General features: G+C 36.1%; 3 protein-coding genes across 4 annotated transcripts in view; 2 read left to right on the top strand and 1 right to left on the bottom strand.

Annotated features, from left to right (window-relative positions):
* Positions 1 to 9,489, top strand: part of LOC114461838 (E3 ubiquitin-protein ligase rnf213-alpha-like) — a 64,595-nt gene extending 55,106 nt beyond the window's left edge. Inside the window, exons 54-68 of the mRNA XM_028444277.1 lie at positions 179 to 213; positions 1,549 to 1,652; positions 2,546 to 2,699; positions 3,091 to 3,265; positions 4,151 to 4,239; positions 4,395 to 4,646; positions 4,746 to 4,875; positions 5,014 to 5,091; positions 6,337 to 6,517; positions 6,772 to 6,976; positions 7,179 to 7,256; positions 7,521 to 7,718; positions 8,006 to 8,095; positions 8,254 to 8,432; positions 8,901 to 9,489. Coding sequence (XP_028300078.1) covers positions 179 to 213; positions 1,549 to 1,652; positions 2,546 to 2,699; positions 3,091 to 3,265; positions 4,151 to 4,239; positions 4,395 to 4,646; positions 4,746 to 4,875; positions 5,014 to 5,091; positions 6,337 to 6,517; positions 6,772 to 6,976; positions 7,179 to 7,256; positions 7,521 to 7,718; positions 8,006 to 8,095; positions 8,254 to 8,432; positions 8,901 to 9,057 — 2,105 coding nt within the window. The 3' untranslated portion in view covers positions 9,058 to 9,489. The remainder of the gene's footprint in view (positions 1 to 178; positions 214 to 1,548; positions 1,653 to 2,545; positions 2,700 to 3,090; positions 3,266 to 4,150; positions 4,240 to 4,394; positions 4,647 to 4,745; positions 4,876 to 5,013; positions 5,092 to 6,336; positions 6,518 to 6,771; positions 6,977 to 7,178; positions 7,257 to 7,520; positions 7,719 to 8,005; positions 8,096 to 8,253; positions 8,433 to 8,900) is intronic.
* A 1,749-nt stretch (positions 9,490 to 11,238) lies between these two features.
* Positions 11,239 to 15,387, bottom strand: lsm4 (LSM4 homolog, U6 small nuclear RNA and mRNA degradation associated). The gene is made up of 5 exons (XM_028444283.1): positions 15,244 to 15,387; positions 14,349 to 14,390; positions 13,582 to 13,680; positions 13,175 to 13,355; positions 11,239 to 11,916 (listed from the first exon to the last, which is right to left on the bottom strand). The coding sequence occupies exons 1-5, from the start codon at positions 15,244 to 15,246 to the stop codon at positions 11,810 to 11,812; spliced, it is 432 nt and encodes a 143-aa protein (XP_028300084.1). The 5' UTR covers positions 15,247 to 15,387; the 3' UTR covers positions 11,239 to 11,809.
* A 954-nt stretch (positions 15,388 to 16,341) lies between these two features.
* On the top strand, positions 16,342 to 25,673 carry LOC114461841 (pyroglutamyl-peptidase 1-like). Of its 2 annotated transcripts, XM_028444281.1 has the most exons (5): positions 16,342 to 16,548; positions 18,140 to 18,192; positions 19,018 to 19,134; positions 19,964 to 20,196; positions 22,395 to 25,671. In XM_028444281.1, the coding sequence occupies exons 1-5, from the start codon at positions 16,515 to 16,517 to the stop codon at positions 22,591 to 22,593; spliced, it is 636 nt and encodes a 211-aa protein (XP_028300082.1). In that variant the 5' UTR covers positions 16,342 to 16,514; the 3' UTR covers positions 22,594 to 25,671. The 2 variants fall into 2 exon arrangements, with proteins under 2 accessions (XP_028300082.1, XP_028300083.1); XM_028444282.1 differs by lacking the exon at positions 18,140 to 18,192 and having other exon boundaries at positions 16,352 to 16,548; positions 22,395 to 25,673.
* The last annotated feature ends 778 nt before the right edge of the window (positions 25,674 to 26,451 follow it).

Raw genomic sequence — 26,451 nt, 5'->3', positions numbered from 1 at the left:
GCCAGGGTGTCTTTTAGTAATCTCTGTGATACAACGTAATTGACGTAATATTATGTCAATGGCACTGAGCGTTTGGATTTGAAATGATGTGTTATTATGTCAATGGCACTGAATGAGTTAACTGTCTCAGTAATTTAAAAGTGTTTCTTTGAAAAAAATCTATTGGTTTTTTTTTCAGTTTGTTCAAATAATCATCCATACGCTATTGGTGAGGTAAGCTATTTTCATTCATTTCCACAACAAGGTTTTTACATTGGTTAGAGGTTGGTAAACCCATGACGTATGAGCAGTGACGTGCCGTGACCACTAGGGCTGAGTAGGCACGTTACAAATCGAGACCACCAATGACAATTTCATATGTTTCTGCTGTCAAGTTTCAAACAAATTCAATTCAAATCAATTTTATTTGTATAAAGCAATTTCCAACAAAGTTATCTCAATGCGCTTATCAAAATATAAAATTCATAATAAGAAAGAAAAAACCCAATAAGATCCACATGAACAAGTGTTTAGCCATCTAAGAAAAATAAACATCATAAACACCATTAAAGAAACATAAACAAATATTTATTATAGCCTCCATACTCTCCAACAAGATATATCTCATGACACGACAGCACATTCAACAACTTCGAACATCCTCAGTGAGGAGCATCCACAAAGTCAACTCTTCCTTTTGTTCCATTCACTGTGAAAAGTATGAAACATGTTCTGACCTTACCTTTGCTGAAGCTCTGGTAACTCAGTTGTTGGTCTCTATCTTTTAAAAGCTGTTGTTTTTCCTCAAAACAAAGGGGCAGAAGAGGCAGAAGAGCGACGTGCATTTGGGAGGGGGCGTGGCCTCCCTCTGCCTTTTAGCGGAGTGAAAAAAAAAAAAAAAAAGACTGTGCAGCTGTTCCAGGAAATAGCGCTGTTTAGTAATTTGGGCTATGAAACGCACAAGATGCAGACACTTTCAAACTTATAGGTACTGTAGGCTATTGGAAATGGAAAAATTAATAATCAAAATATCAATTCACCCTTGGGTAGGCACTGCCTACCTTGCCTACCCTGACGACACGTCACTGCTTATGAGCCACATGCTGTTTACTTACTCCTTTGTTGGTTGCACTGACTGAGAATTTAATTTTTAAAAGCAAATTATTGAAGCAAAATATTCTTTGTAGTTCTACTGTTTAGTCCTCTCTATTAAAAGTCACAGATTTTTCAATATTCAGTGTAGTTTTTTCCAATAGGATTGTAGTTTGTGATGCACATCTCTTCCACTGCTGATAGCCTGCTGCTAAGTATGAACATGACCTATGACAATCACAGGGATTAAAACAGAAATAAGCAATAATAAAGGAAGCACCAGCTAAACAGAAAAGACTTAATACATTCTGCAAGATGGGGTGATATCATGCAAACAATAGTGTCCCATTAAGGCACGTCGTATAAGCTTTCAATGGCAAGTGAGTTAGACACCCCTGGGTTAGAAACTTATTAATATTTACACATACATTATGTATACTTAGTGTCTGTAATTGGAATTTATGTTATTCTGTTCAGTGCGGCCGGCCCTGGGTGAAAGGCCGATGTCTGGAGTGTGGTGTGGAGATCGGAGGGGAAAGACATATACCCGTATCTGGTTCCAAATCAGTTAACCGACAACAGTGAGTGCACATAATTGTTTAGTTTAGTTTTAGTTTTGTTTTTTTGGGGGGGGGGGGTTTAGCCGTTTGAGCAGATTTACAACATTCACATTAATCAGTTATATAAGCTCAAAAAAAGGAGTAGGCTGAAGCTAGAGAGCTTATATATACGCCTACCCCATAATCAATGTAATAAACATTGTAAAGTTACAATGATGCACAAGTGTTGAACATCCAATATATTTTTAATAGGATGGCCATTTCTTTTTTTTTTTTTTTTACAGTCATGAAATCCTAAAAAGCAGTTTTGAAACCAGATTGAATCCATATAAATACATTATAGGTTAATTACTGAATTTACATATATTTTGAACTAATGATCTCTGCTCAGCAAAAACACATCTCACTCAAAATGTTTTTTATATAAACATTAGAGAAAACGAGTTGTCTAAAGCGCTTTTTCCAACACTGTACCTCCTTAAATGTCCCCATTTTTTTTTTTTTTTAATAAAATTTTTATTTATTGATTGTGTTTGTACTGCCTGTTATAAATTATTTCAATTAATCTTTTGGTGTAGCTGAATTTAGTATGGTTAATAATTTACAATTTTTACATTTATTTTGTTTGTTTTTATTAAATGTTTGTTAATTGAGAGTGCTATTACAGTAAGCCAAATTATATTCAGTTATGTATATATATACAGTATGTATTTTTTTATTGCATAATTATGTTTAAGTATATTTTAAAATGGGGTTAATTGAGATCAGATTATTTTACTTAGCTGTTAGATTAGTGATTAACATTAATAACCGTTGTGCATGATAAATTGTATCAAAATGTTTTAATTTTTATCATTTTTAGAAGAATATTATTAATTCGTGATATTATATCATAACTGTATGATTTGTTTCAGGGATAGTACAAGGCGCGGCCACATCCTGGGAAACCCAGAGCAGAGAGACAACCCAGCTACCCCAGACACTAAAACTATGTCGCTGACTCCATTCACTCTAGTCCGCTTGCTTACACATTTGGCCATGCTGCTTGGAGCCTCAACAAACCCTCAGGTAAGCATGTTCTATGTGGGTCTGTCACCTAGAAATGAAGGACACACACAGTCATTCAGAGTAAAGAAGTACTTCATTAAGTTTGTTTGCAACAAAGGGATTTATTTAGTGCATCAAGCTAATTTATACTGGAGTGTAAGATGGAGATATATGGACAAAAATCAATCAACACAAGGTTTGAAGACATTTCACCTCCTGGTTTTTACATTGTGCAAGAACATGGCATGCATTATTTATTATTGTCAAGACAAAATTTTTCTATCAGACTGTTTCACAGTAGCCTAATTGATTTACTTTATTTCAAGAAGGCTTGAATTAAACATTTTCAGATTTTTTTTAAAACTTGGTTTATTTGTTACTTAATTGTTATTACTTTCACTCCTTTTATCAGGATGTCGAGCAAATCGTCCATCCACCAGTGGAAAATATTAATTTGTTCCTAGGCCAACATATAACAAAGGATTTGGATCAGCTCTCAAAGGCACTTGGGAAAGGAACAGACGACACAGTGACTTTTGTCCATTTGGTACTGAAAACCCTGCAAGAGCTCCAGCTGGGGAGTCACAGTAAGAAGCTCATCAGTCACAACTGAGTTTAAACACTAATAGTTAGAAACAGACAGGCACCAGCAGACATTGAAAAAGAGCAAGCAGGTTGGGAAACTATTCATCAAACACTCACAAGTCTCAAAAATTACACATAATTTAATTGTGAGTTACTGAATGGGTTTTTTTTTTTGACAGGTGTTAGAAAAAACTAATCAAACTCACCAAACACCAGCTTTAACCCTTTACTACTTTTAAAATGTTCAAACCACAGAAACTTCTTAAACGTGTCTGTCCTCTGCTCAGTAACAGATGATGTCACATCCTTTTGGTCCCAGCATTGGTTTTTATTGGCTGTTTAGTCAGAGTAAAAGCTGCAGCGCATGCACCCTCACGTCTCTGATCATTAAATCTGTGATCGATCTTGTAGGTCTTACACTTAAGCTGTCACTGTCAGTTGGCTTGGCTCAGCTGGGGAGCTTCAAGCTGAGAAGAGTTTGATGAAATGGGAAAAACCAGCATGGTCACGGACAGTAAACCAGGATAAAACCGTAGGCCTGGCTCTCTTAAGAAGACTTTTCCTCTGGTGCTATTTATAATACCGTAATAATAATAATAATACATTTTATTTTAAAGCACTTTTCCAGACACTCAAAGACACTTTACGTAGGTTAAAATACCAGCAGCAATACAGTGATGAAAACCGAAATATAGATCAGAAAAAAGAAAAAAACATCAGTAAAAAAGGCAAGAAACAGACTTGAATGATTGGATGGTTATACGTTAAAAGCAGAGTGAAACAGGTGTGTTTTGAGAAGTGATTTGAAAGACAGGAGGTCAGTGCAGTTACGGATGATGATAATGAATATAATGATAATACTAATATTGTATTTGTATTTTATCCAGCTAACATCGACCCCAACCTTGAAACTAAAGAGTCCAGGAATCGTTGGGAGGTCTCCATGGCAACAGATGTCATGACGCCTGTGTTAAAGGTTAATTATTTCAGTGCTCAATGTTTTAAACCCTTGTTGTATACAAAGACACTGTATGTTATTATCTGTCAAAATGTGAATACTTTTTAGTGGTTTGATTGCTTTGAAAAGGTTTGTATTGCTAAAGTGACCTATGTTACCCATACTGTGTCCAGGATCTTGAACGACTTTTACAAGAAGCGAAAAGTTTCATCAGAGATGACTCCCGAGTTTCTTCTAACTTTATTATGAGAGCTACCTTTGGTGATGACTGTAGCTTCCTCGAGTCACTGAACCAGGTTTCTAAGGTCCACAGCTCAGCTGTGTGGAGCTGCAGAGAGAGGTTCTCAACACTTGGTCTTATGCACATTATTGAGCACAATGATCAAAAGAAAGACCTGCCAGTGTTGTGGAGATTCCTGCAGAAGGTATGATTACTGTACTTAACTAAAGATAATATATTTGAATGGCTTTGAACCGTTAGACTTTCTAAAGCATGTGATTGTTTTGATTTGTTTTTTCATCAGGAGAGAGAATTTTGTCGGATTAAACTCCTTCCAGAAATTCTGATCCTGCAGAAACATTTGGTGAAGAAATACCAGAATGTACCTGAACAGATAACGGGCTCCATCAGAGAATTCATTGAGAAACAAAGGGGTAAAATTGTTTAATTAAAAGACCCAACCAATGACTTCACCTATGCTTTATCGCCACCATTTGTTGTACCCAACAGAGCCAAAACCCTACTCTTAACATCTGTCAGCTGTCACAGTAAATATAATTGTCTTGTTTTAGAAAGGAGAGCATGGTATGAGAAGCACATCAAAATTTTCCTGGAAACTTGGAACCTGCTCCGAGCGTCTGTAACCAGCAGTAAGTATAGCTCAAGGGCCTGTACTACGAAGCCGGATTTCCTCTTATCACACTACCTTCTGGGATTTATCAAGTTTGCTGTACTACAACACTGGTTATCTTCTTACCGTAGTAAATTCACCATGGCAACAGGCTGAACGGCTCACCTGGTTGGTGCTGGGTTAAGATGTGGATAAGATATGAGCGGGTACAAAAGTCCCGCCTCCTGACCAATCAGTTCTCTTGGAAAATAACCTGCCCATTCATAGAAGATCCTGGTTGGTGACCAGATCTGTGCTTAGAAAAGAAAGATCATTTATGGATAAAAGCAACTGAACAGTATGAACTAATTGCAGTTTGTCCCTTTTTAAAGTTGTCAGAATGAAACAATGCGTTTTCATCCCAGTGTGTGTGATAATTTGAGGAGGGCTACTAGAATAGAAACACATCTGTGTTGTAATAAAGTGAGACTGATCAGAGCGCTGTCCGTTTATCAGCTTCCTGCCTCCAATCTTTCCTTTCTGCTTTTGCTGCAGCAACAGTGTCGTCTTTGGTCTGAATTATGGATTTGACTTTTTTGTATTTTTAAAGAATTATTCCTCAATTGTGACGTAAGTTGCTCTATACAGTTTCTCCGTGTTTGTGGATGGACTTTGCAGTCTCCGCCCCTTTGATGGGAGTGCGCACGTACATAGCCTGGCTGAAATCACCTGCTTCTTAGTACAGCTGCTCTCTGCCGAATAATGTTTGGTGAAGCCAGCTAATTGAGAGAATTCCTGAATATACTTATCCAGCTTCGTAGTACAGGCCCCAGATGTCTACGAGTTAGTTTAATATGAGTTTTAATGGCCAAGTGATCTGCCAATTATTTTTAGATTTTTATTGGTTACTCTTTTAATTGGTGGGGTGTTGCTTGCCTGGAAAGAAAATCTTACTTGAATAATGTTTGAATTATAAATTGTAGCACAAGTGTAGCTGTAAACTAGGGAAAAGACTCTGAATCTAACCTCTTCCTCTGGGTGGCAGGACATGATGTTTCTTCACAGACAAACATTTTCTTCCTATTATTGTTTACTGTTTGCATTATTGTTTATTGAACATGTGACCCACCCATCATTGCTTAATCATAACTGTGATGACAGATTTTCTTGGGCTAGTATTTGTTTTTATCCCCCTACTTGAAGGTGGTTTTTCATTATAACTGAAAAAATATGATCAAAGCAAAATCAAAATGAATTGCTCTATATGGCCTTTTTTAAATTCCAGCTGAGATGAAAATCCCAGAGGAATTTTGCAGTGAGGATTTAAACATGAACAGCCCTCTGCAGTACATCCTGCCTCGGCGACAGGGCCCAGGGCTCTGCGCTACAGCTCTGGTCAATTACCTTGTGACTCTGCACAATGAGCTAGTGGGAGCTGTGGACACGCATACTGGAGAGGATAGCAGGTAAGAAAAATCATACATTCAGTCATGCCGTACATATAAAAAGGAAATGTCCCTTTATAAAAATCTGAAACATGAGTGGCAGTTTCCTTTCTCGTATTATGATTGTTTATTTAAAGTTCAACATTCAAAATGTTCCAAGTTGTGAATCAATGAAAAATTCAGATGTGTTACATTAAACATCCACCAAAATTAAAGCAACTTTTTACAGATTAATTTAGAAAGTTCTGCCCATTAAAGTTCTGTAATGTGTGCAGCCACTACAGGGTGACAATGGGTGAGCTGATGGAGCAGCATGTGATCTCCTTCGAGATTGACAAAGACCTCCTTCCTCTGGTGTTGTCCAACTGCCAGTACAGCCTGGAACGTGGCCATGAGGTGATATCACAGTACGACCTGCCACGTATCCAGCAGCAGATCATCACCCGCTTCCTGCAGGGAAAACCACTCATCACCCGCACAGTGAGTCTGCACAGATGCATCAAATTTAGTTAGAAATGTGTAGAACTAATGGTACAACATCTTAAACGTTCAAAGTATTGACCAAATGTTATCTACAATTGTTTTATTAAACACAAAAAAAAAACTGATGTTTCTTTATAGAAATGTTTACTTTGTGAATGTGCTGCTCTAACTTCACTGAACTGATCTTGCTTTGTTTAAGGGAATTCCCACACTGATAAACACTCAGGAGAGAGAGTATGAAACCCTTTTCAAGACTTTAGCAGGAAACGTCCCTCAGGTAAAGTTTCACAACCCACAGTTAATTACTTTTAAATCGACATTAGTTACAAAAAAAAAAGAAGAATGAATGTACCAAACCGTGTAGGTTCTGTAATCTAGGGTAGGCTCCATTATACTGTGTGTATATATATATATATAAATATATATTCAGGGGTTTGCTTGAATTGAATGTCTAAATGAACACTAGTCTTTACCTTCATAACACATTACACTGATCAATACAAAGATGTTCCCGATGTCTCAAAATCTATCCCTTTCTCAGCATCATATGTCCCCTCACACCCGGAGCGCTGTGTCTGGAGAGTTGGACTCTTTCAGCGACGTGTGTGAGGCGTTGAGGATCGTGGAGCTGCTTCTTGGTTTCCTATCAGTAACAGGAGGAGATCCCACTCTTCCACTGGTCAGCTACCTCTGTGACAAACTGAAGATGGCCCAGAGTATTGATCATCATATACTGCAGGTCAGTGCATGTGCATGGTTAATAGGTTGGTTTGTTCAAATGAATCTGATACAGAAATAACCATCTAAACATAGAGGAACATGTCTAAATCATAATTACATAACGTAATAATAATCTTACTAAGTGGCTATTAAGCCATTTATTAAAACAAAAGAAAACATGTAATTAGAAAAATACATTGAGCTTTTCATAAATGAAACAATGCCTGTTGCTGTTAATGTGTTTATTTTTCGTTGTTGTAATTTGCATTACGCTTTTTGAGTCTAACAAACGTGTTTTTGTTTCAGGCTCTGGGTAAATGTTCCCTCACACACTGTGTTTCACTGTGGCAGCTCATTTCTGCCCTCAAGTCTAAAAAAATGCTGCTGCTGAAGATGGTGAGTGTTTCCTGTTCAACTACACATTCTCACTGATATTCAGCTGGTGGATTAAAAATTAAGTATGAATAGTAAATTACTTATTTTACTTGATATTGTATGTATTTTCCTTTTCCTTTCATACCTGGCTAATTAAATACCTCGCTCTATGTGAAAAGGAGCCTTTTTTGGAGTATCCAGCTGATTACCAGGAACCTCTGACAGAAGAGGACAAGACAGAGCTGAAACGCTTCTTAAGCAGAGGAAACGTGGACCAGTGGCTGCTGGAGATGCACGAGTTCCTCTTGCTTTGTCTGGGCCGCCAACGTGCTACTGAAGAATATCCTCCACGGTGGAGGTAAAACTGGACGACAAATAAAAATAGTTTTCATTATTCAGTTTTTGATGGAGACAGTGAACTCCAGTTAGCTTGAGTTTAGCGAAAAAAATAGTTATATTTTTAATTCTTCACAGACCTCTTCTTTTAACAGCATCCTACGACCTAAAAACCATAGGATAAAATTAAAGAACAGCAGCCATTAAACTACTTTTCAGACTAATTAAAAATATGTAAACTGTTAAATAAAAAGAAAAACAACAAAGGTCAAAGCACATGAAATGTAAAACAAACACATATACTGTACAAATGAGAATTTCTATATCTACTCATCATCGAAGCAATTAAAGGATTACAAATAAAATCTTCACATTGATGACACAAAATTAAAAATGATATATTTTTTATATACATTTCACAGATTTTTATTGTTTATAAGTGCATATGTGTAGAAACAGCCTGAGATTTCATGCTTTTGTCTCTTCTTAGTGTGAAGGAGGCAGTGATTGGCTACATGGATCGTAAAGACGTGGAGGTGCCTTCCTACATAGAAGAAAACTTCCCAGAGAATCTGCTCCTGTCACATGTTGTTGACACGTGGAAATATTCTGTCATAGCCCAACAAGAAATAATGATGAACAGATGAAGTCATGAAAGGAATTCAGGTCAAGGGAATAAAGCAGTTTGTCGTCTTGAAGCAAGAACGGAAATATCAAGACTTTTAAAGCTTCAGCTTGTAAATTGTAACTATGTTATAACACGGAAAAAAAGGGCTGATTTTACACGTTTTTAACTAATTTTTATGATTATGGTGGGGATTAAATCAAAGTAATTATCACCCAATCAAGTACCTCAGGTACAAGCTTACTCAGAGAACCATGAACATGAATGTTTGAGTTTATGCTGAATGATGGAGCAGTTCCAGTAGATGTCCTGTAATAGTTTATCTGAAAAAAAGAGGAACTTCAATGAGTAAACAGGATTAATAAGGTACTTTTGGCAATCGGTTTTCTATCTTTTAAAAAGAGTTGTTTTACAAGAAATCAAATGTTATTTTGGAATAAAGCCAATAAATTTGTTTTGGTATTGTCTGAGCTTCATCTGTAAACACTTAAGGTTCCAGAGCACAGTGTCTTATCAAACTAAGCAGAGCATATGACAATATTAAAACATTACACCTGGTTTTATCTTCATCTGCTCTACCTCACCTCAGTGTGGTCCTGGACCAATGGCTGTACATGTTTGCCCTCTAGTGGTTGATGAGGTGGAATAGCAACTATCAGTTTGGAATGTTGAATTTCAAATGCTGATAGTTTAATGACATATACTGTAGATGTGTTATGGAATCAATAAGTGATTTGTGGTAATGGTGGAATTTACCTATAGAAAACTTGAGGAATGGTTGATGCATTTTTAGAATGTGCTAACATTAAAGTCACCCATGGATCTTTGGCTTGGTTAGGACCTAAATCCTAACTATATAAACTATGACTTTGTTTATTACCAATAACAAAAAAACAGTGGGAGCACATGATGCAACTGGAGGTGACACCTTTCTCTCTCCATACTGATTAGGAAATGTTCAGCGTTATATACTCTAAATGCCTGTGCAGGGTTCCCACGGATCCTTAAAAGGCATTAAATTCATGAATCTAAAAATCAGGCTTTAATTGTCATTAAAATGTCTTAAATCAATGTTTCAAGTCTCAAATTTGAACACGTGTGATTTTGTGATTGTAATTAGTCTCACAGATCAAAACAGATGGTAACATTAGGTTTTTTTTTAAAAAAATGTATAAACAGGCCAAAATGTAAATTCACTGCCAGCCATGTTCAGAGCAGCTACTCACCATCATTGAGCATTTTGACTGATTTTTAAAGACCTACAGAATATTTTGTACTACGACAATCTAAAATCATATTCTGAAAGAATAGACTCTCTACATTCATTGGAAAAAAATGTCTCTAGCTTGTTTTGTTCTTCCTTAATCAGCAGTTAAATATAGGTAGTTTAACACATAATGCCAGTTTCTGAGCAAAAAGCTGAGAAAAAGGTTTTTGCATTTTTATTTTTTTGCTTTAGGGGCACCTCAACATTGGTTTCCTATAAAACACTGAGACCGGGCTTTTGATGGCAAGATTATTATTTTTCTATCTCCACACAAGCAACATTTTCTGTCTCGTAAGCTCCTTTCCTCTTCCTCTGATCATCATGGCTGATCTCTCATCCAAAGGTGAGCTGCTGCCACCCACACGGCACCAGTTGGTCACTACATCATAGTATAAGGCTGATATTTATGTGAGAGCTACGTCACAGTCTCCTAGCAACCCCCGTTGAAAAACACAATTGACGTACATGTATATCATTGGCCGCGAGCGTTTAGATTTGAAATTATGTGTATTTACATCAATGGCAGTGAATGAGTTCACGAAAATTGCCTGTTCCAAAATTATTTCTTAATGGTTTATATTTTTTGTTTTATAGATTTCTGGCTAGTTTTGTGATTTTGATTATTTTTTAATGTATTTTTGAGAGTTTACTTTAGGGGCCACCAGTTGCACGTCTGCACTAGAACAAAAATGACCCTAACCCTATGTAATTGATGGTGTTTTTACTTCCCCAATTATGTTGACTGTGAAGTTGGTCTTAAGTTTAATTTCAAATGACAATAAAAGTTGTTTAAAAGTCTTGAATGTAATTTGACTAAAGCTGTAGGAACCCTGCTGTGGGGTTAAAAAAAACTTTACATTTTTTGTTAATTATATTGTCACAGAACTCTAGTAGTTTACGGTAAATTCTTTAGAGATAACCACATTTAAAATGTCAACCGGTGTAACAAAAGATGTTTATTTTAAGTTCTTGGTCAATAATTTACATAATCGTCCGTTACAAAAATAAAATAAACAAAAGAAATGCTTTAATTTTCTGCCAATTTTTTTTTTTTTTGTACTTTGGATAGCCTAATTATTTTTGCCTAATATTAAATGACATTTGACAAATACTTCAACACAAGTCTTCATTTTCAAAGAGCTCTCGTCTTAAACAAAACCTGTCAAAACAAAGCCAAACAAGAGATGACGGTGTTATTTTTAAAAGGTTAACAGAAACAGGTTGACTGAACATACACTATGAAAACTCAGCCAAGTAATAACTTCCAAGTCTAGTGTACAATCCCAAATGTTATTGTCATAACATAAAAAGTGACACTGAAGCTCAACCACTAAGCTCCAATGGAGTAAATCTAAAAAATGTTAATACCAAATGATGGAAGCTAAAAAGAAAACAAAATTCAGCGCTAAAGCACAGCTTCTCTCTGGGTGTTTGCTCCACGGCAGAAACAAACATCCAGAGTTGATTGGACGTTGTGGTGGTGGATTGGACGTCACTCAGGTGGGTATCAGTGCTGGTTCTTCATGCCTGGGGGTTTGCCTGGTTTCTTTTCAGGCTGCTGCTGGTGACCCCGACCAGGGCCGGACATTCCTCTGCCACGACCACCAAACAAACCTACAACAGGGAAAGAAACGCCATCACGCACCAAAACAAAGTCAAACAGATCGTTAGCATAAGTGAGGGAAATCAAATCTTGGTGTTTGCAGAGTAAACTGGGGTTAATAAATATAATAAAATCAATAGTATTATCTTGAAAGTGGTCAATTTAATTCATTACTCCTCATGGCATTTTTTGTTTCCTATAAATCTACTTGGTCCTGATTTCACTTTTTCCTTCAAAAACAACCTCAACTCTTTATAACATAATGTTTGAAGGTGTGTGATAGTAAATGCCACCAAGTCATTAAGAGATACTTTGTCCAACATATGGAGAAGCTGTTGTCCATAGTGTGCATTACTGAGCCTCTCACCCACTCAGAGTTTCACATTTATGACATTTTTTCATTTAGAGAAAAGACAAAATAATAATGTTAATGTTAGTATAATGAAACCATATCATTAGCCTGTGGCTGTGTTGGAAATTGCATACTAATGTACTATACACTAGGGTTAAGCGATATGGACCGAAACTCACATCTCTATATTTTTTCTAAAAATGGAGATATACAATATAAATAAAGTCTTACCAGAAAGACGATTCTGGATTAAATTTGCTAATGCAAAATGCCACACAGGCACATTTATTAACAAATATGTGCCACTTTTGGCATTTTCTCCTCTAAGGGACAGCATGTGTGAGTGAGTTCTGTAGTGTGGCTTGTTGAGGGGAAGATGTGGGTTAGAGCTCACTCAGAAATCCATCCAACTGTGCTTTTAATGCTGTACTGAGAGGTAGTGAAAACAGCGACTCCGAAAACAAGAATTTTGATACAAAGTAATCAATATATCGCCCACCTTATTGGTGTTTGCATATAATATAGTAATGTAAGGGCTGTTGCGGTTAAATCATTTGACAAAACTTCTGGTTAACTTCAAAACAAGAGCCCTATTTACAAAAGCGTTAAAAATTAATGAACGACAGGAAGAGGTGCTTTTGTTATGAAAAGGGAATGTTTGATTTTTAGCTTGAAGCCAGTCCCAGGACATTTTCATTTTCCGCTCGCAATGCATCATGGGGCAGTTTAGTGTGCCCACCGTGCATACTTCAAAAATGTCCCGATAAAATATACATCCGGGTATTTCTCGCGTACTCAATCTTTCCATCCTATCTGATGTGAACGCACTACATATTCATTTTGACGTCATACTTAGTATGAGTAGTATGTTAGTATGCTGATTTTGAACACAGCCAATGTGCGATGCATCCCCTCACCTCGGCCGGCTCCTCCCCTTCCTTTGCCTTGCTGTTTGTTCTGCTGGGCTCCTCCACGACCGCGTCCCTTCGACATCACCTCCTCCTTCACCATGTCAATGATCTCATCTGGGATTCGCAGGTACTTGATGGTGCTTCCTCGGATGTAGCACTCTGGCATTCTCCAGAACTTATCTCCATCCTGTTGAAGGACAAGTCAGCGTCAAGATATATAGTAATAATAGTTGGTCTCAGTCTGAGTGCAAAGCTACAGTTGAGTAGTTCCTACACTTGTAAAAAAAACATCCTTCAGATCAATATTCTACAGCCTATATCATTCCAGTGTTTTACTGCCACCCACTGGTCTGATATTCTCTTTACAGACTTGTTTTTTGTTCATTTGATCTGAAAACTGATCACAGCTTTACCCTGGAGGTGCAGATGACTTCTCTTAGATTGATGTTCATCCAGTTGTCACAGCTGACAAGATGCCCGTTGTACGTCTCTCCATTCTTCAGCTCCACCAGCTGAAAAAAGGAGGATTCAGGTTATTAAATTGTACAAGGCTTCTGATTATACAACTAAGACAGTAATGAAACTAAAGAAAACATTTAATCCAGTAGGGTTAATTTAGCCCAAAGATAAATAGAATGAATGAAAAATGAAGTGCTCACAAAATTAATCTTGTAAACTATGGGGCAGGAAGGTTGCTAACAGGTAGAGGCCAGGAACATTCCTCCAGTTCTCTTTTCTGATGCATTTTTAACTAGTTTGAGAAAACTAGTCTAGCCTGCCACATATATATATACACATTGTATGTATATATATATATATTTTTTTTTCCACGTTGATTTTTTAGATTGTCTTTGAATTCCGTCCTTTGTAGGTTTTTCCATCAAATGATGATCTAGTGATGTTATTTTGTTCCTAACTCGTTACCCATACATCAACAGTTAAGGTTCTCATTGAGTTCTGATGTGTTTTCAAAGTGTTCTTGTTGCGCTGTGCGTGAATACCTCTTTATAAATATACTATATAATATTATGTATGTAATGACAATAAAGACTAGATAATTAAAAACAGTTTCAACAACAAACGTTTCTACCATTGTTGGATATTTTTCACTTGAGACTAAACTTCATTAGCTGATTTACAAATACAATGTAAATGTGAAGGTGCCAGTGTGTGTCCTCACCATGGGATGGTTTTGGGCAGTCTTCAGAAGTGACAAGGGCAGCTGTAAAAAGGAACAGAAAATTATACACAAGGGCCCACAATTGTTATTTATTGTTATCTGGTCATTAAATCGTTAGATGTAACAGCTGTAAATGTATAGCAGCACTTAAACATTTAGCAGGAGATCAATAATATGTTCTTTATTGTTCAAATTGTGTGATGACTGCTATACTCCACAGCAAAAATAAAACTGAAACTAAAACAAATCCATTATGACAACAAAAGCAGCCTAAGAGAAATAGGCAAAAGGTGAAGAAAAAGTAAAATTGAGATTTCAGAAACAATAAATATTGACCTACTAAATAGGAACGTACGCTCATTCTAAACAAAGGTTCACATTTTGTGTCACTGCTTCCACATGTAACTTGGGAAAATAAATTAAAATAAGCATTTTAATTAGAGAAAATATATATATATATATATATATATATATATATATATATATATATATATATATATATATTATTTATTTAATTTTTTGAAAGTATGTAACCTGTAAAAAAAGAAGAAGAAGAAGAAGAAGAAGAACAAACAAAAAATAATACCAGTATTTATACTGCTGTCCATGATGTGTTGTGTAATTGGATGATTTAACAAATGATGCTAATCCTCCGGTACATCAAACGACCGTGTTAATACAAACATACAATAAATATATATTATTCAATGTTTTTAAAAGCAGGAGGGTGAATGAAATTTTTAGTAAGCTGCTTTTTCGCAATAAAAACGTAAATCGTTTATCCTCACGCATAGCTAACATCAGTTAGCTGTTGAATTATTCAGCTACAGATCTTGTAAACCGTATTAACCCAGGACGATTCCTGTAAACAAAGATGTGTTGAATAAACACTCACCATATTGACACTATATGTAGTTCAGTGTGTGATTTCTGAGCCGTGTTTTTCTCAGAAAGAGCTGCACGCGCGACTCTCGGGTTTCTTCTTCTTCTTCTTCTTCTTTACTGTGTGCAGCATCCGGAAGTGCTGCAATCTGAATAACTGCATTTTATTATACTGCCACCTGTAGTTCAGCGACCATACTGAAACAAGAACACAGCAGATAATTATAAACACAACTAATAATAATGAATATAAATAAATAAATATTAATGACAATAATAATGTAAAGCTTTAAGAAAAAAACGATACATAGATATATACATAAGTGAAACTGAAAACCAAGAACTGAACAGAAAATATAAAAATAAAAACTATAACAATTTGGAGAGAAAGCTTTAAAGTATGATTGCAGAACTAAACCATAATTAGAGCAAAGGTTTTAAATATCTTTAGCATCGTGGGAGGAAACTGGGTCCTTTTTATCTTTAAATGATGTGTTTTATTAATGACAAAAAAAGGTAAATAACAACTGGTGAATTTGTTTACAGTTCTTTAAATTAACTTTGGATTTAGTTACTTCAAATGAAAGTTGAGAAATGCATTCTCTTTTTTGATATCAAAATTTAAAACAGCGATTTTCAACTGGTGGGGTCGGGACACAAAAGTGGGTCGTGGACCTGTACTGGGTGGGTCACGGATAGCTGGTCAAAAATAAATAAATAGTTAATGTCTCTCATGTTGAACTTGTCTTTTATTTTGAAAGAAACTTTTCTTTTGACAGGCATGCTGTGAAATTGTACCAAGCCCCAGACATGACATGCTAATAAAATAAAATATTTGTCGCCACAAAATACAAATTTACTACTACGACAACTAATAATTAGTATTTCGAGGTGAGGCCAGTTGAGAAAACATTTTTATTTTATTTTTTTGTTTTATTTTATGATATGTTTTATAATTTTGAACAATTTAATTTTATAAATAACTTGACTAGATGTAAAATGACATAATTACAGAGTTGTAATTGATTTATTCCAAAGGGGTATATATATATATATATATATATAAAAACCTTTCGTCACAGCGTCACAGTAACGCCATGACGTCACATCGTACGCAGTCTGCGTCCTGAAGGAGCCTCTCCGAGTCGCCGGTCTGGCCGGTATCAGCATAGAAGAAGCTCTGCTCGGCAGTAACTGAGGGGCGGCGGACCACTCTTCTCACGGCCCTCTTTTAGGTGTCAATCCCCCCTAAAGACCGACGATTCCCCGGTGACAGGACGGGAAATGGATAATAATAAACGAACGGTGGTCGTCACAGGTGTGTCTCCGTTTATCGGCTGTGTTTGTGGGTTTATGAAGGAATTGTTGGAGGAAAAAGTTGGGGGATGACAGCTGCTGCTGCTGCGGCGTTAATGGCGTCCGGCTGTTGGTGCCTCAGCTCCAACACAAACACACGTTTGCTTCATACTTACAACAACAGCAACACAACACTATCTAAATACTGTCGTAGAAGCGAACTGTCTGTTTTTTTTGTTTTGTTTTTGCCTTTTGTTTAAAGGCTAAAACGGCGTAAACAAAATGCACGTTCAGCATTATTATTGTGTTTGTTTGGTCAACAACACGTTTGACAATTGTTTATGCATATGTATTATTTCCTCATACAATGTAATCATCATATATAGCTGTATTGAAGTTATGAGTAATTGAATCACTTTTGGTGAAGAATATATTATTAATACACCAATTATGTCACATTACACATTTATTATGACTGATGCTGTATTGATTTATCAGTTTTTTAGCTACCTGCCTTCTTTATTAACCTATTTTAACTGATTAAACATGTATTAATCTATCTTTTTGGCTTTATATGTCACCTTTTAGATTGTATTATTTATCAAACCTAGAAAATAAAACATGATTCTTTACCGGCACAGTCGTACTGATGGCGATAAGCTATGTCTGTAGCCACATATTCCTTCGGGTAGTCTGGTCCAAAGCAATACCAATGATTTGAGCTTTCTGCCCTTTTGTAAACTAATAATCTTGACTTTATCTGTCCAGGCTCTCTGGGTTTATTTGTGAGAACATTGTGTCCATCATTTTTGAATGACATAGTAATAATAAGCTGAAGTAGCATTTTCTGTGAAACTGAACTGTAAAACAGGAAACAAATATTGTTGCAATTATTTTTCTCCCCCCAGCTGACTGCAATCCGTTTACTTTTAGTTCTACTTGGTTGCAATTATGTCGTCTGGGCCATTTTAGCCAATCAGAGCTAACGAAGGCTGTGATTTGGTGTTTTCAGACACAAAGAGGTGCAGGGACCCTCGGCCCCAGCTGATAAGAGATGTGTAGATTGCCTGGGAACAGCAACCTCACAATAGCGGGCCGGCTGGCAGCTGCCGGCCCCTCACTCTGCTTCTTTTCAGCAACCTGTCAGGCAGACTCATCCACTTTCCACCCAGCCCCCAGGGACCGGCTGACCCCAGGACGGGTGGTGGTGGTGGTGGTGGAGGGGGCCTGAGTTATAGATCTCTGTATAAACAGTCCTGAGTAAATAGCCAAGGGCTAAACTGATATTTTCTGTAGATTGTAACGTGGACGTTTGGCTTGAACTCAAATAGCTTGTATTACCGTATAATACCTCAATTAGTTTTGAACCCACTCCCCTTTCCTAGAGCATTAATAACTGGGAGACTTTATTCCTACCACAGCCAGGAAAGAGGCTAATAATGTTACTTAAAATTTTACATAGAAAGCATTTCGTACAAACTTTATTATTCAAATATTTCACGGTTAAGGAAATTTGGCATTATATAATTGTCTTTGCTGTTATTCGTTTTTGTGAATTAGATCCCCTGTCACACAGATTGTTTTTTGGCCTAAACGAATGCTGTATTTTTCAGGTTTTGAGCCATTTGGAGAGCACACCGTGAATGCCAGCTGGGTAGCAGTACAGGTATTTCTTTAAAAAAAAAAAAAGCATTTTATCACATACGCTTTCATTGTTTGCACTCTAAAAACTGTTCCGAGTTAATCTGTTAAACACGTTATACAACTTTTTATTATTTTATTACATTTTGTTGTGAATTGGACAAGTAATACATTTTCATCATGCAGGCAGATACAAACATTTATTATTTCTCCGTATTGTCATATTTATAATTCTATAATGATCATGCATTTGTGTGTTCAGCACATTTATTGCAATGACAATGCAGCCCAAGGCTTTCCAGCAGTTGAGGGCTTCATGTGGGGGTACTGATTGCGGTTGTCAGGGTGTCTAGACAGACGTGATAATGATATTAAAAGGCCGACAAAAGGCCACATTGTGGCGGGGTCGCAGACATGGTCAAACAAGCCCCTTTTTCCCCAATATGAGTGGGGGTCAGTGTCCAGGGCTGTTTGTCCTGCAGGGCAAATTGGGGGAGGTGTCAGCTGGCTGGCTGCAAGTCTAACAACCATTTTTTCTTGCTTATACTATTGATGACACATTTTTCATGACGTTTGATTTCACAAAAGATCCAACACTTTTGGGAATTTGTCTGTCAAGGTTTATGTGAGTTTAATTTAAAACTGTAACAAACTAATATACATCATTTCTCCAATAACCTGCATAAAAAACGATGTATAAATCTATTAGACATATATGTTAACTTTGTGGGCAATGTTTATATCCCAAAATAACACTGCATTGTGTAGCTTTTTACGCCTCGTTGGTTACCAAATACTGTATGCTTTTTTTCTTTCCTTAATATTTCTGTTTATTTGTTAAATCTTTTAGGAATTGAAGAAGCTTGGCCTGGGAGGTGGAGTGGACTTACATGTATACGAGGTTCCTGTCGAATACCAAAAAGTCCAGAGTTTAGTTCCCTCATTATGGAAGCAGTATCATCCACTGGTAATATGAACAACATTAATCTTCTTTTTCTTCATGTTACGATGACATTACAAAAGTACTTTGTCCCTTGATCATCAATCCCCTTTGATGTTAAAGTTGATGATCTGTTCAAGGTAAATGAAATAAATGAAAAGGCCTTGAAAATGAATGTTTCATGTGAAAAAGAGTTTTGCTATAAAGGAAATTACCATACATGCAAATACAGACTACCATGATTTATTAATACAGTACAGAGCATAAGCTGTAGATATAAACAGACTAATGGGGGTTTTGTGGCAGTTTTCTATGGATACACTGGTTTTCTACCACAGTCGATCACACGTATGATGGTTTAACAGGCGTGCCTACATCTTGTGACGCTGATTAGTGTGAATGGGGTGAGGTAACGTTCCTGTCTTTTTTATTAATATTTATTCAAAGGAGGAGCTCAAGTTATTAAAAATGTCAGGATTTAAGTTTCCCAAAGATAATTTCGATTAATTGAAATCCCTCATTCTGACAATAACAATATATTTTAAAAACCTCAGTTAATAAATAAAAACATTAAGTTGGTGAAGTCTTTTTGTTCTGTGGCTCTATTGCACTGCAATAAGAAAATTACGTGTTTATTTTTACTTTTAAATTACTGGTATTTATTTAATTGTTTAGGTTTTACATTTAGTTGGTGAAGTTTTCTAATCAATTTAGCATCTGATGAGACGTGGTGTGTTGCGTTGGTGCCAGTTCAGGAACAAAACGATAGTGGGTTTGATTTTTGGTCCAATATTAAAAAAAATGTAGATGAAAAAAAAATTTTTGTTCATGTTCTTTTTTTCATTTTTTATTTTAGCTGGTCGTTCACGTGGGGGTTTCGGGCATGGCCACCACCGTCACACTGGAGAAGTGTGGCCGAAATCATGGATATAAAGGCCTCGACAACAGCAGCTTCTGTCCTGACTCGCAGTGTTGCATTGTGGGTGGCCCAGACTGTATCAACTCAGTCGTTGATATGGAGTCTGTCTGTAAGAGAGTGACCGCGTCAGGGCTGGGAGTCACTGTGTCTGTCTCCAAAGATGCCGGGAGGTAAATATTTATTTATTGTTTTAACTCTGGAAAAAAAAGGATGAAATTGTATATGTTGCCCTCGATACATGGATTTGAACCCGGAACATTCCAGGTGAAGTTTGAAGTATGTCTAGGGGTCTTGCTCACACGTGAGGGAGGAGGGTTTCTAATATTTGCAGCAAGTTAAGACAAGTGGCTCCAGAACTGTGCTGGACTGTTGCATAGAATGTAAAGCTGAATTAGTGGAAAAAGCTTTCTTTTAACCAAATAATTTTCATTTCTACCTTTTTATGATCATCTATTACCTACATATGTGCTACTTTGTTACGTGGCATGCCTGATCCTGTACAAAAGGGTGACACAGACCAGTCATCATTGAGGTTTATCACCTAAAATTTAGCTCTTAGATGAGTTTCCACAATATCAGGGAGGGTGTCTTTGTCTTTGTTGCTAATACTGCTACGCTACCCAATCTTTGAAAATATAACATTTCTTATTATGTTATTGTTGTACGTTGTTTTTGTAATAGAGTGATTGTGTACCTTGTTTGTGTTTTGCTTCTTAAAGGTTTATATTTTCTGTATTTTGTATTGTCTACTTTTTATTTAACCAAACAATCAATCATTTTCCTTTGAATTTTAACATGTTTTAAGTTATTATGAAATTCTTAAGTGATGCCCCACTCACACAGACACAAAAACGTAAATGAACTACACCCTCCCTGTCATGCAGTTTTTTTTAGTTTACCCAGGAGGAAAGACTCCCTTACGCACAGATACAGTAAGCACAAACACATGTTTAGTCAAACTGATTCTTACACACAGGACCAGGACAACAAAAAACCTCCACAATGTGAAGCTTTGATGTTGTTAAATCCACTTTTTCTCATATGCAATCATCCATATTTGGACAGATACCATTTAAAAGATGTTATAAGTCACTTTTTTCTTTGTTTGCCTTACATGTTGGACCACAGATGCTCTAAACCAGTGGTGTTAAACTAATCTTTACTCAGGGGCCAAATACAGAGTAGCTTGATGTCTAGTGGGCTGCAGATTTTAGGCGACGTGGGGAAAAAAACGATTTCCACATTTTTGTTCTCTTGTTTGCTTTTGTAAAGTATTTTTCCATCCAATCAATAAATGACAGATTTAAGTCCCTGCAGTATCTTCACTTCTAAATTCCTTGATTTTTAGACAAAATTTTTGTGTAACTTTTTAAATGTATGTATTTATCCAGTAATCTTGCCATGTCTGCATATGTCATCAAAAGTTAACGCTGCATGTAGTGCAATCTTTTTTTTTGACAGCAATGCATGGTTTACGCTTGCAAAAAAGTAAAATAATGCATTTTCTTAATATTGCGTAATTGTGAACATCTTTTGTGTGATCTTTAGGGGAAGTTTTTGGGATTGTTTGTGAGGAAATTCATGTGATATACGTATGGTAAAACTGTGAGACCGACAGATGAATTGTTTGGTAATTTACACAATGATAAATGTTTTCTGTCATTTTTACTTATTCCTGTGGGCCGAATTAGATGCCCTAAAGCAGTGATTCTCAATCTCCCCTCAACATTTTGCTCATAATTTTATAATTCTCAGATTAAAAACAACTAGGACATAATGATGGATGATAACACACATGTTAAAGTATCTCATTTTGTAAATAAGTGGAATTAAACAGTATTTACTGACTCCTAAATAGATTTATTTCTATAGTTTGTTGTTGTTTTTTTTTATTATTCAATATGTTTTTCTCTTGATCTTGATTTGTGTTGTTTTTGTGTGTTGTTGGTATTATTTGAATTATACTATCTCAGTCTGTGTGTTTTTTGGTTGTTTTTTTATGTTGTTTTGTGTGTTTCTCTTATTTTTGTAGTGATTTTGTAGTGATCTTGTGTATTTTTCTCTTCTTTAGTGTGTCTTTGTTGTCGTTTTGTGTGTTGCCGGTAATAGTAAGTATTTTTTTCTCTTAGTGTGTGTCATTTTGTGTATTTTGTTGTTGTTTGTCAATTCTTTTTATTATTCAGTATATATTTTTCTTATTTTGTGTGTTTTTTGTTGTAGTTTTGTGAGTTGCTGGTAATATTCAATGTGATTATCATTTTTAACTAAAAATAAATATTATAACATTATGCCTAAGGTTTAGCTATTATTATGTTGTCTGAAGTTGCTCTGTTTTTCATACAGTGGTTATTCCTCTGTTCCCCATCAGGTATCTGTGTGATTTCACCTACTACACGTCTCTGTACCTGAGCCACGGTCGCTCTGCCTTTGTCCACGTGCCTCCTCTGGGAAAGCCTTACAGCGGTGAAGATCTGGGCCGTGCACTGCAGGCCATCATCCAGGAGATGCTGGAGCTCCTGGACCAGGCCGAGGAAAAGATTCACTGCCAGCAGCAGCATTTCCACTAAGTGACCTCCAGACACAAAGCAGCCTCTGCAGCCCTCACCACATGAGAGATTTGCACTCCAACACAAAGTAGCCAAACTCTTTCTTTCCTAAAGAAAAACAACTTTACCTTATACATTGCAATTTCAGAGTAGAGGATAGTTCCTTGTTGTCTTTCTGATGTTTCTATTTGTTGATTTGACCCAAATATGTAGAATTCTTTTCTCTCTTTTTTGCCTCTTAGTAATGGCAAAACATAAACCAGTAATTCTTCTCATTACTTATTTTGGCCCTTCAAGAATAATTTAACTTGCCATGGATTTAGACATATTTAAAAATGGCTTCCCTTAAAGACTCTGTATGTTCTCTGATACAGTTGGGAGCGGAGATACAGAAGAAGGTCTTAAATGTGGAAGATTTAACAAAAACCTCAAATGTGACATGAATTAAGGCACCTTATAGGGCTAGGTTTATTATATTTTTAATGGGTGCCACAATTGGGGTTGAGGCAACAGTAATAAAAACAAAAAAATCCACTCTTGAATGGTTTTCAGTCACTGTACATTTTCGTCAACAGGTGCTAATATGAATGGTTAATGTACATATTTCATTATGATTCAAGACAAATGTTGAGCAGTAACATGAGTTAGATGCATTTGTTCTCTTCAATTGTTTTCCGCTCTTTTCACATTTATTGTTGGATTATTTCTCAAGTCCTTTTTTTCTTCATAAGAAGTTGTAAGTTTTGCCTTCTTTTACAAAGGTTATTTAAAATCAGGGAACGGGTTGGTTCCAGCTCATATGTCCCCAGTTCTTCTCGAGTCAATTCAGACAAATTAAAGGAAAAATAACAATGCAAACACATAAATTCACCTCCTTAAGATCTGGCCCCAAATGTGCAATGATATTATTAACAGATCTCAAGAGGAAATTGATGATGTGATGAAAAATGATGGTTACACAACTGTTCGATGTATGGACTGATAGCAGTGGAGAATATACCTGTATCTTCTCCTCTGTTCCTTCTTTAACTCAAAAAAGACCATTTGATTTAATAGCATTAAACTATTTAATCTATAATGTCAAAAAACAAGAATTTTGACACTAATAATCATGTTTTAAGGTTAGTCGACTAGTAGGTTTAGCTTTTCAGAAATAAATCGTCAACCTGAGTTTTTAGCAATAATGAGAAATGACTCATTACTTTACAAACAGAAAACAGTTATCTAGTATTCAGTTAGTAATCAAATAATATCCTGACTGAGTGTTCTCAGACATTTTTAAACATGCTTATTTTTTTTCAATGAATAAGTAGTTTGAACAGTTGTGCACCCATACGTGGAATAAAAGCTTTTTATTTTTCAACCTTGGTTTGATTAAATTGGACTCCGAGCTCGGTTGTAATTGGGCCTTGAATTTTCTTTCTGTAGCACTTTTTTAAATATTTTTTCTTTCTTTGTTAATCCATATTTTGGATAACATCCCTCAAGCTGTATGAATGCTTGTGTTGACTTTTTGTTTTCAGTCACTTTAAGGTTAAAAATGTAGCTTTCCACAGAAACAAACTCATTGTACGCCACCTTCCCTAATGATTGTCCTCATGTACTGTATGGGTAATATGTACTACTATTTCTTTGTGAATTTCTTTCTTTCTTTCTTTTTCTAATATGCTTAGCAAAAAAGCAGCAAATTACTTTGCTGTATTTTGTGATGGTAACTCTTCCTGATGTTTATGTCCTGTTTTATGGCTTTTTTTTTTTTTTTTTTTTTAAACCATGCAGACCAACATCTGTCCTACAGAGTTGAGAAGAAAGAACAGCTTGTGCCACTGAGCCCAGCGTTAGCTTATGGGTGTTCTTGGAAATACTGGACATACACTCTTTCAACTGGAAAAACAAGACACATTTTAAACTGTTGCTCAAAGTTCATTCCATCAAGTTTAATGAAACTGTTCTCTTTTGTATCTACTGGTAAATTTCTTTGATTTTTATGTTACAATGTCTTCTGTAAAGATCTTGGACAGACCTCGATCTCATTGTCAGATTTGCATTTTATCATGAATTTTCTCAGCAACATTATTGCGAGATCAAAGAGGGAGTATTTTTAATATCAATTCGGATTTATAGAGGTTGGAATTTTTTACCGTGTGGCTTTGTGAGTGCTGAGATGAGGGAGAGCCGGGCAGCAGCTGCCTGCAGAACATCTGCTCAAAAATAGGTGAAAGCCTCAAGTTTACATAAGAGGCGACCTCTGACCCCGACTCTCTCCTGTGCCTTGCTGTTGTTTGTTTGTTACAAAAAAAAGGCCTTACTACTATTCTCAGTGTGTCAGTTCAAAGGTGTATAATTGATGCTGTTTGGTCAGATCTGTGGCTACCTCAAAAAGCTTTTTCTTTATTTTTTAAATCGCAGTGTGTGTCCTGTTGTACACTTAAAAAAAAAGCAGCTCTGTGATTTATTGTGGGTTCTTGTGTTGAGAGAGTTTCCTCTTAAAGGTCTCGTCTCCTGCTTGATTGAGAAAGCATCAGCCCTGTTCTCAGCTTTCTAAAAAAAAATGGCTTTGAAATAAAAATAATTCAAAGATGTGCTTGTATGTCTTTGTTCACATATGTTGTGTATCCCCTCCCTTTCACATCCCAAACAATGATTTTGACTGTTGGCTACTGATTTGGCATCAAACTCACTTACTAAACAAGATGTACTGTAGTTATATGGAGGACAATTGGAGGTAAGAATTAAAGAAGCACCATTTAATAGATGCAACAAGAATAATCAAATGTTGCAACTCGTGTGAAACAAAAAATGTGTCGCATGAAATACAATTTTTTTAAATGCCTGACGGTATTGGTTAGAATTCTGTTTTTCAGATTGGACATCTAATGGAGATGATGCATGAAAAAAATATTTGAATATAGAAAACACGAGCGGACCACCACCACATTTTTTGGAATTGCCCAAAAATTCAAATATTCTGGGAAAATATTTGGGAAGTCCTACAACACATTTTTGAGCAGAATATGCCATTATGATGCACAACACTTTATCTGGGTGATTTACCTAAAGGAATGACAGGACATGATAGATACCTGCTGAAAATATTGATTGCTTCAGCAAAGAAAGCAATAACTCATAAATGGTTACAGAAGGATACACCTACGGTAGATAACTGGGTTGAAGTTATCAGGGAGATTCATGAGATGGAAAGATTGACCTTACTACGCCTACAAAAGGAGTCGTACACTGCAAATTAGACAAAACTAACGTTATACTTTCAGATATAAGATCCCCTGCACACTACCCGTGCACTGTAATAAAACACTCAAAATTCTGTGCAAAACCCTCTTTTACCAAACACTGTAAGAATGTCAATGGCCTAGAAATGTAATAGAAACTAATGATTGTCAACGTAGATGCACTGACACTGTTTACTGTTTGTTGCTGAAATGTTTTTATGTTGCTTTGTTCTTATGGAAAAAAACGAATATATTTCAAGTATTAAAAAAAAAAAGAATATAGAAAACACTTAATATTTGCATTGGCACTTTTTTAGTTAGTCTAAAACAACGTTTCTCAACTGGTGGGTTGGGACCCAAAAGTGGGTTGCAAACCTGTGCTGGGTGGGTCACGGACAGCTGATCAAATATAAATAAATACTTAATGTCTTTCATGTTGGACTTGTCTTTTTTTTTGAAATTTTTTTAAAATTTAACAGGCATGTTGTGAAACGCATGTGGAAAATATATACATTTATGTTTTCAAAAAAATGTTATTTATGTTTGTTTTCAACAGCAATTTTTCAAAAACTAAATTTGGTTGGTAGAATTCTAAAAAAAAAAAAAAACCAAGTGGATCGCGATTTAATGACTGTGGCAAAATGTGGGT

Source organism: Gouania willdenowi, chromosome 4 (assembly GCF_900634775.1).
Source record: "Gouania willdenowi chromosome 4, fGouWil2.1, whole genome shotgun sequence".
Classification (NCBI taxonomy): Eukaryota; Metazoa; Chordata; class Actinopteri; order Blenniiformes; family Gobiesocidae; genus Gouania; species Gouania willdenowi.
Note: the sequence above shows the minus strand (reverse complement) of the source record. Positions and strands in the feature narration are given on the sequence as shown.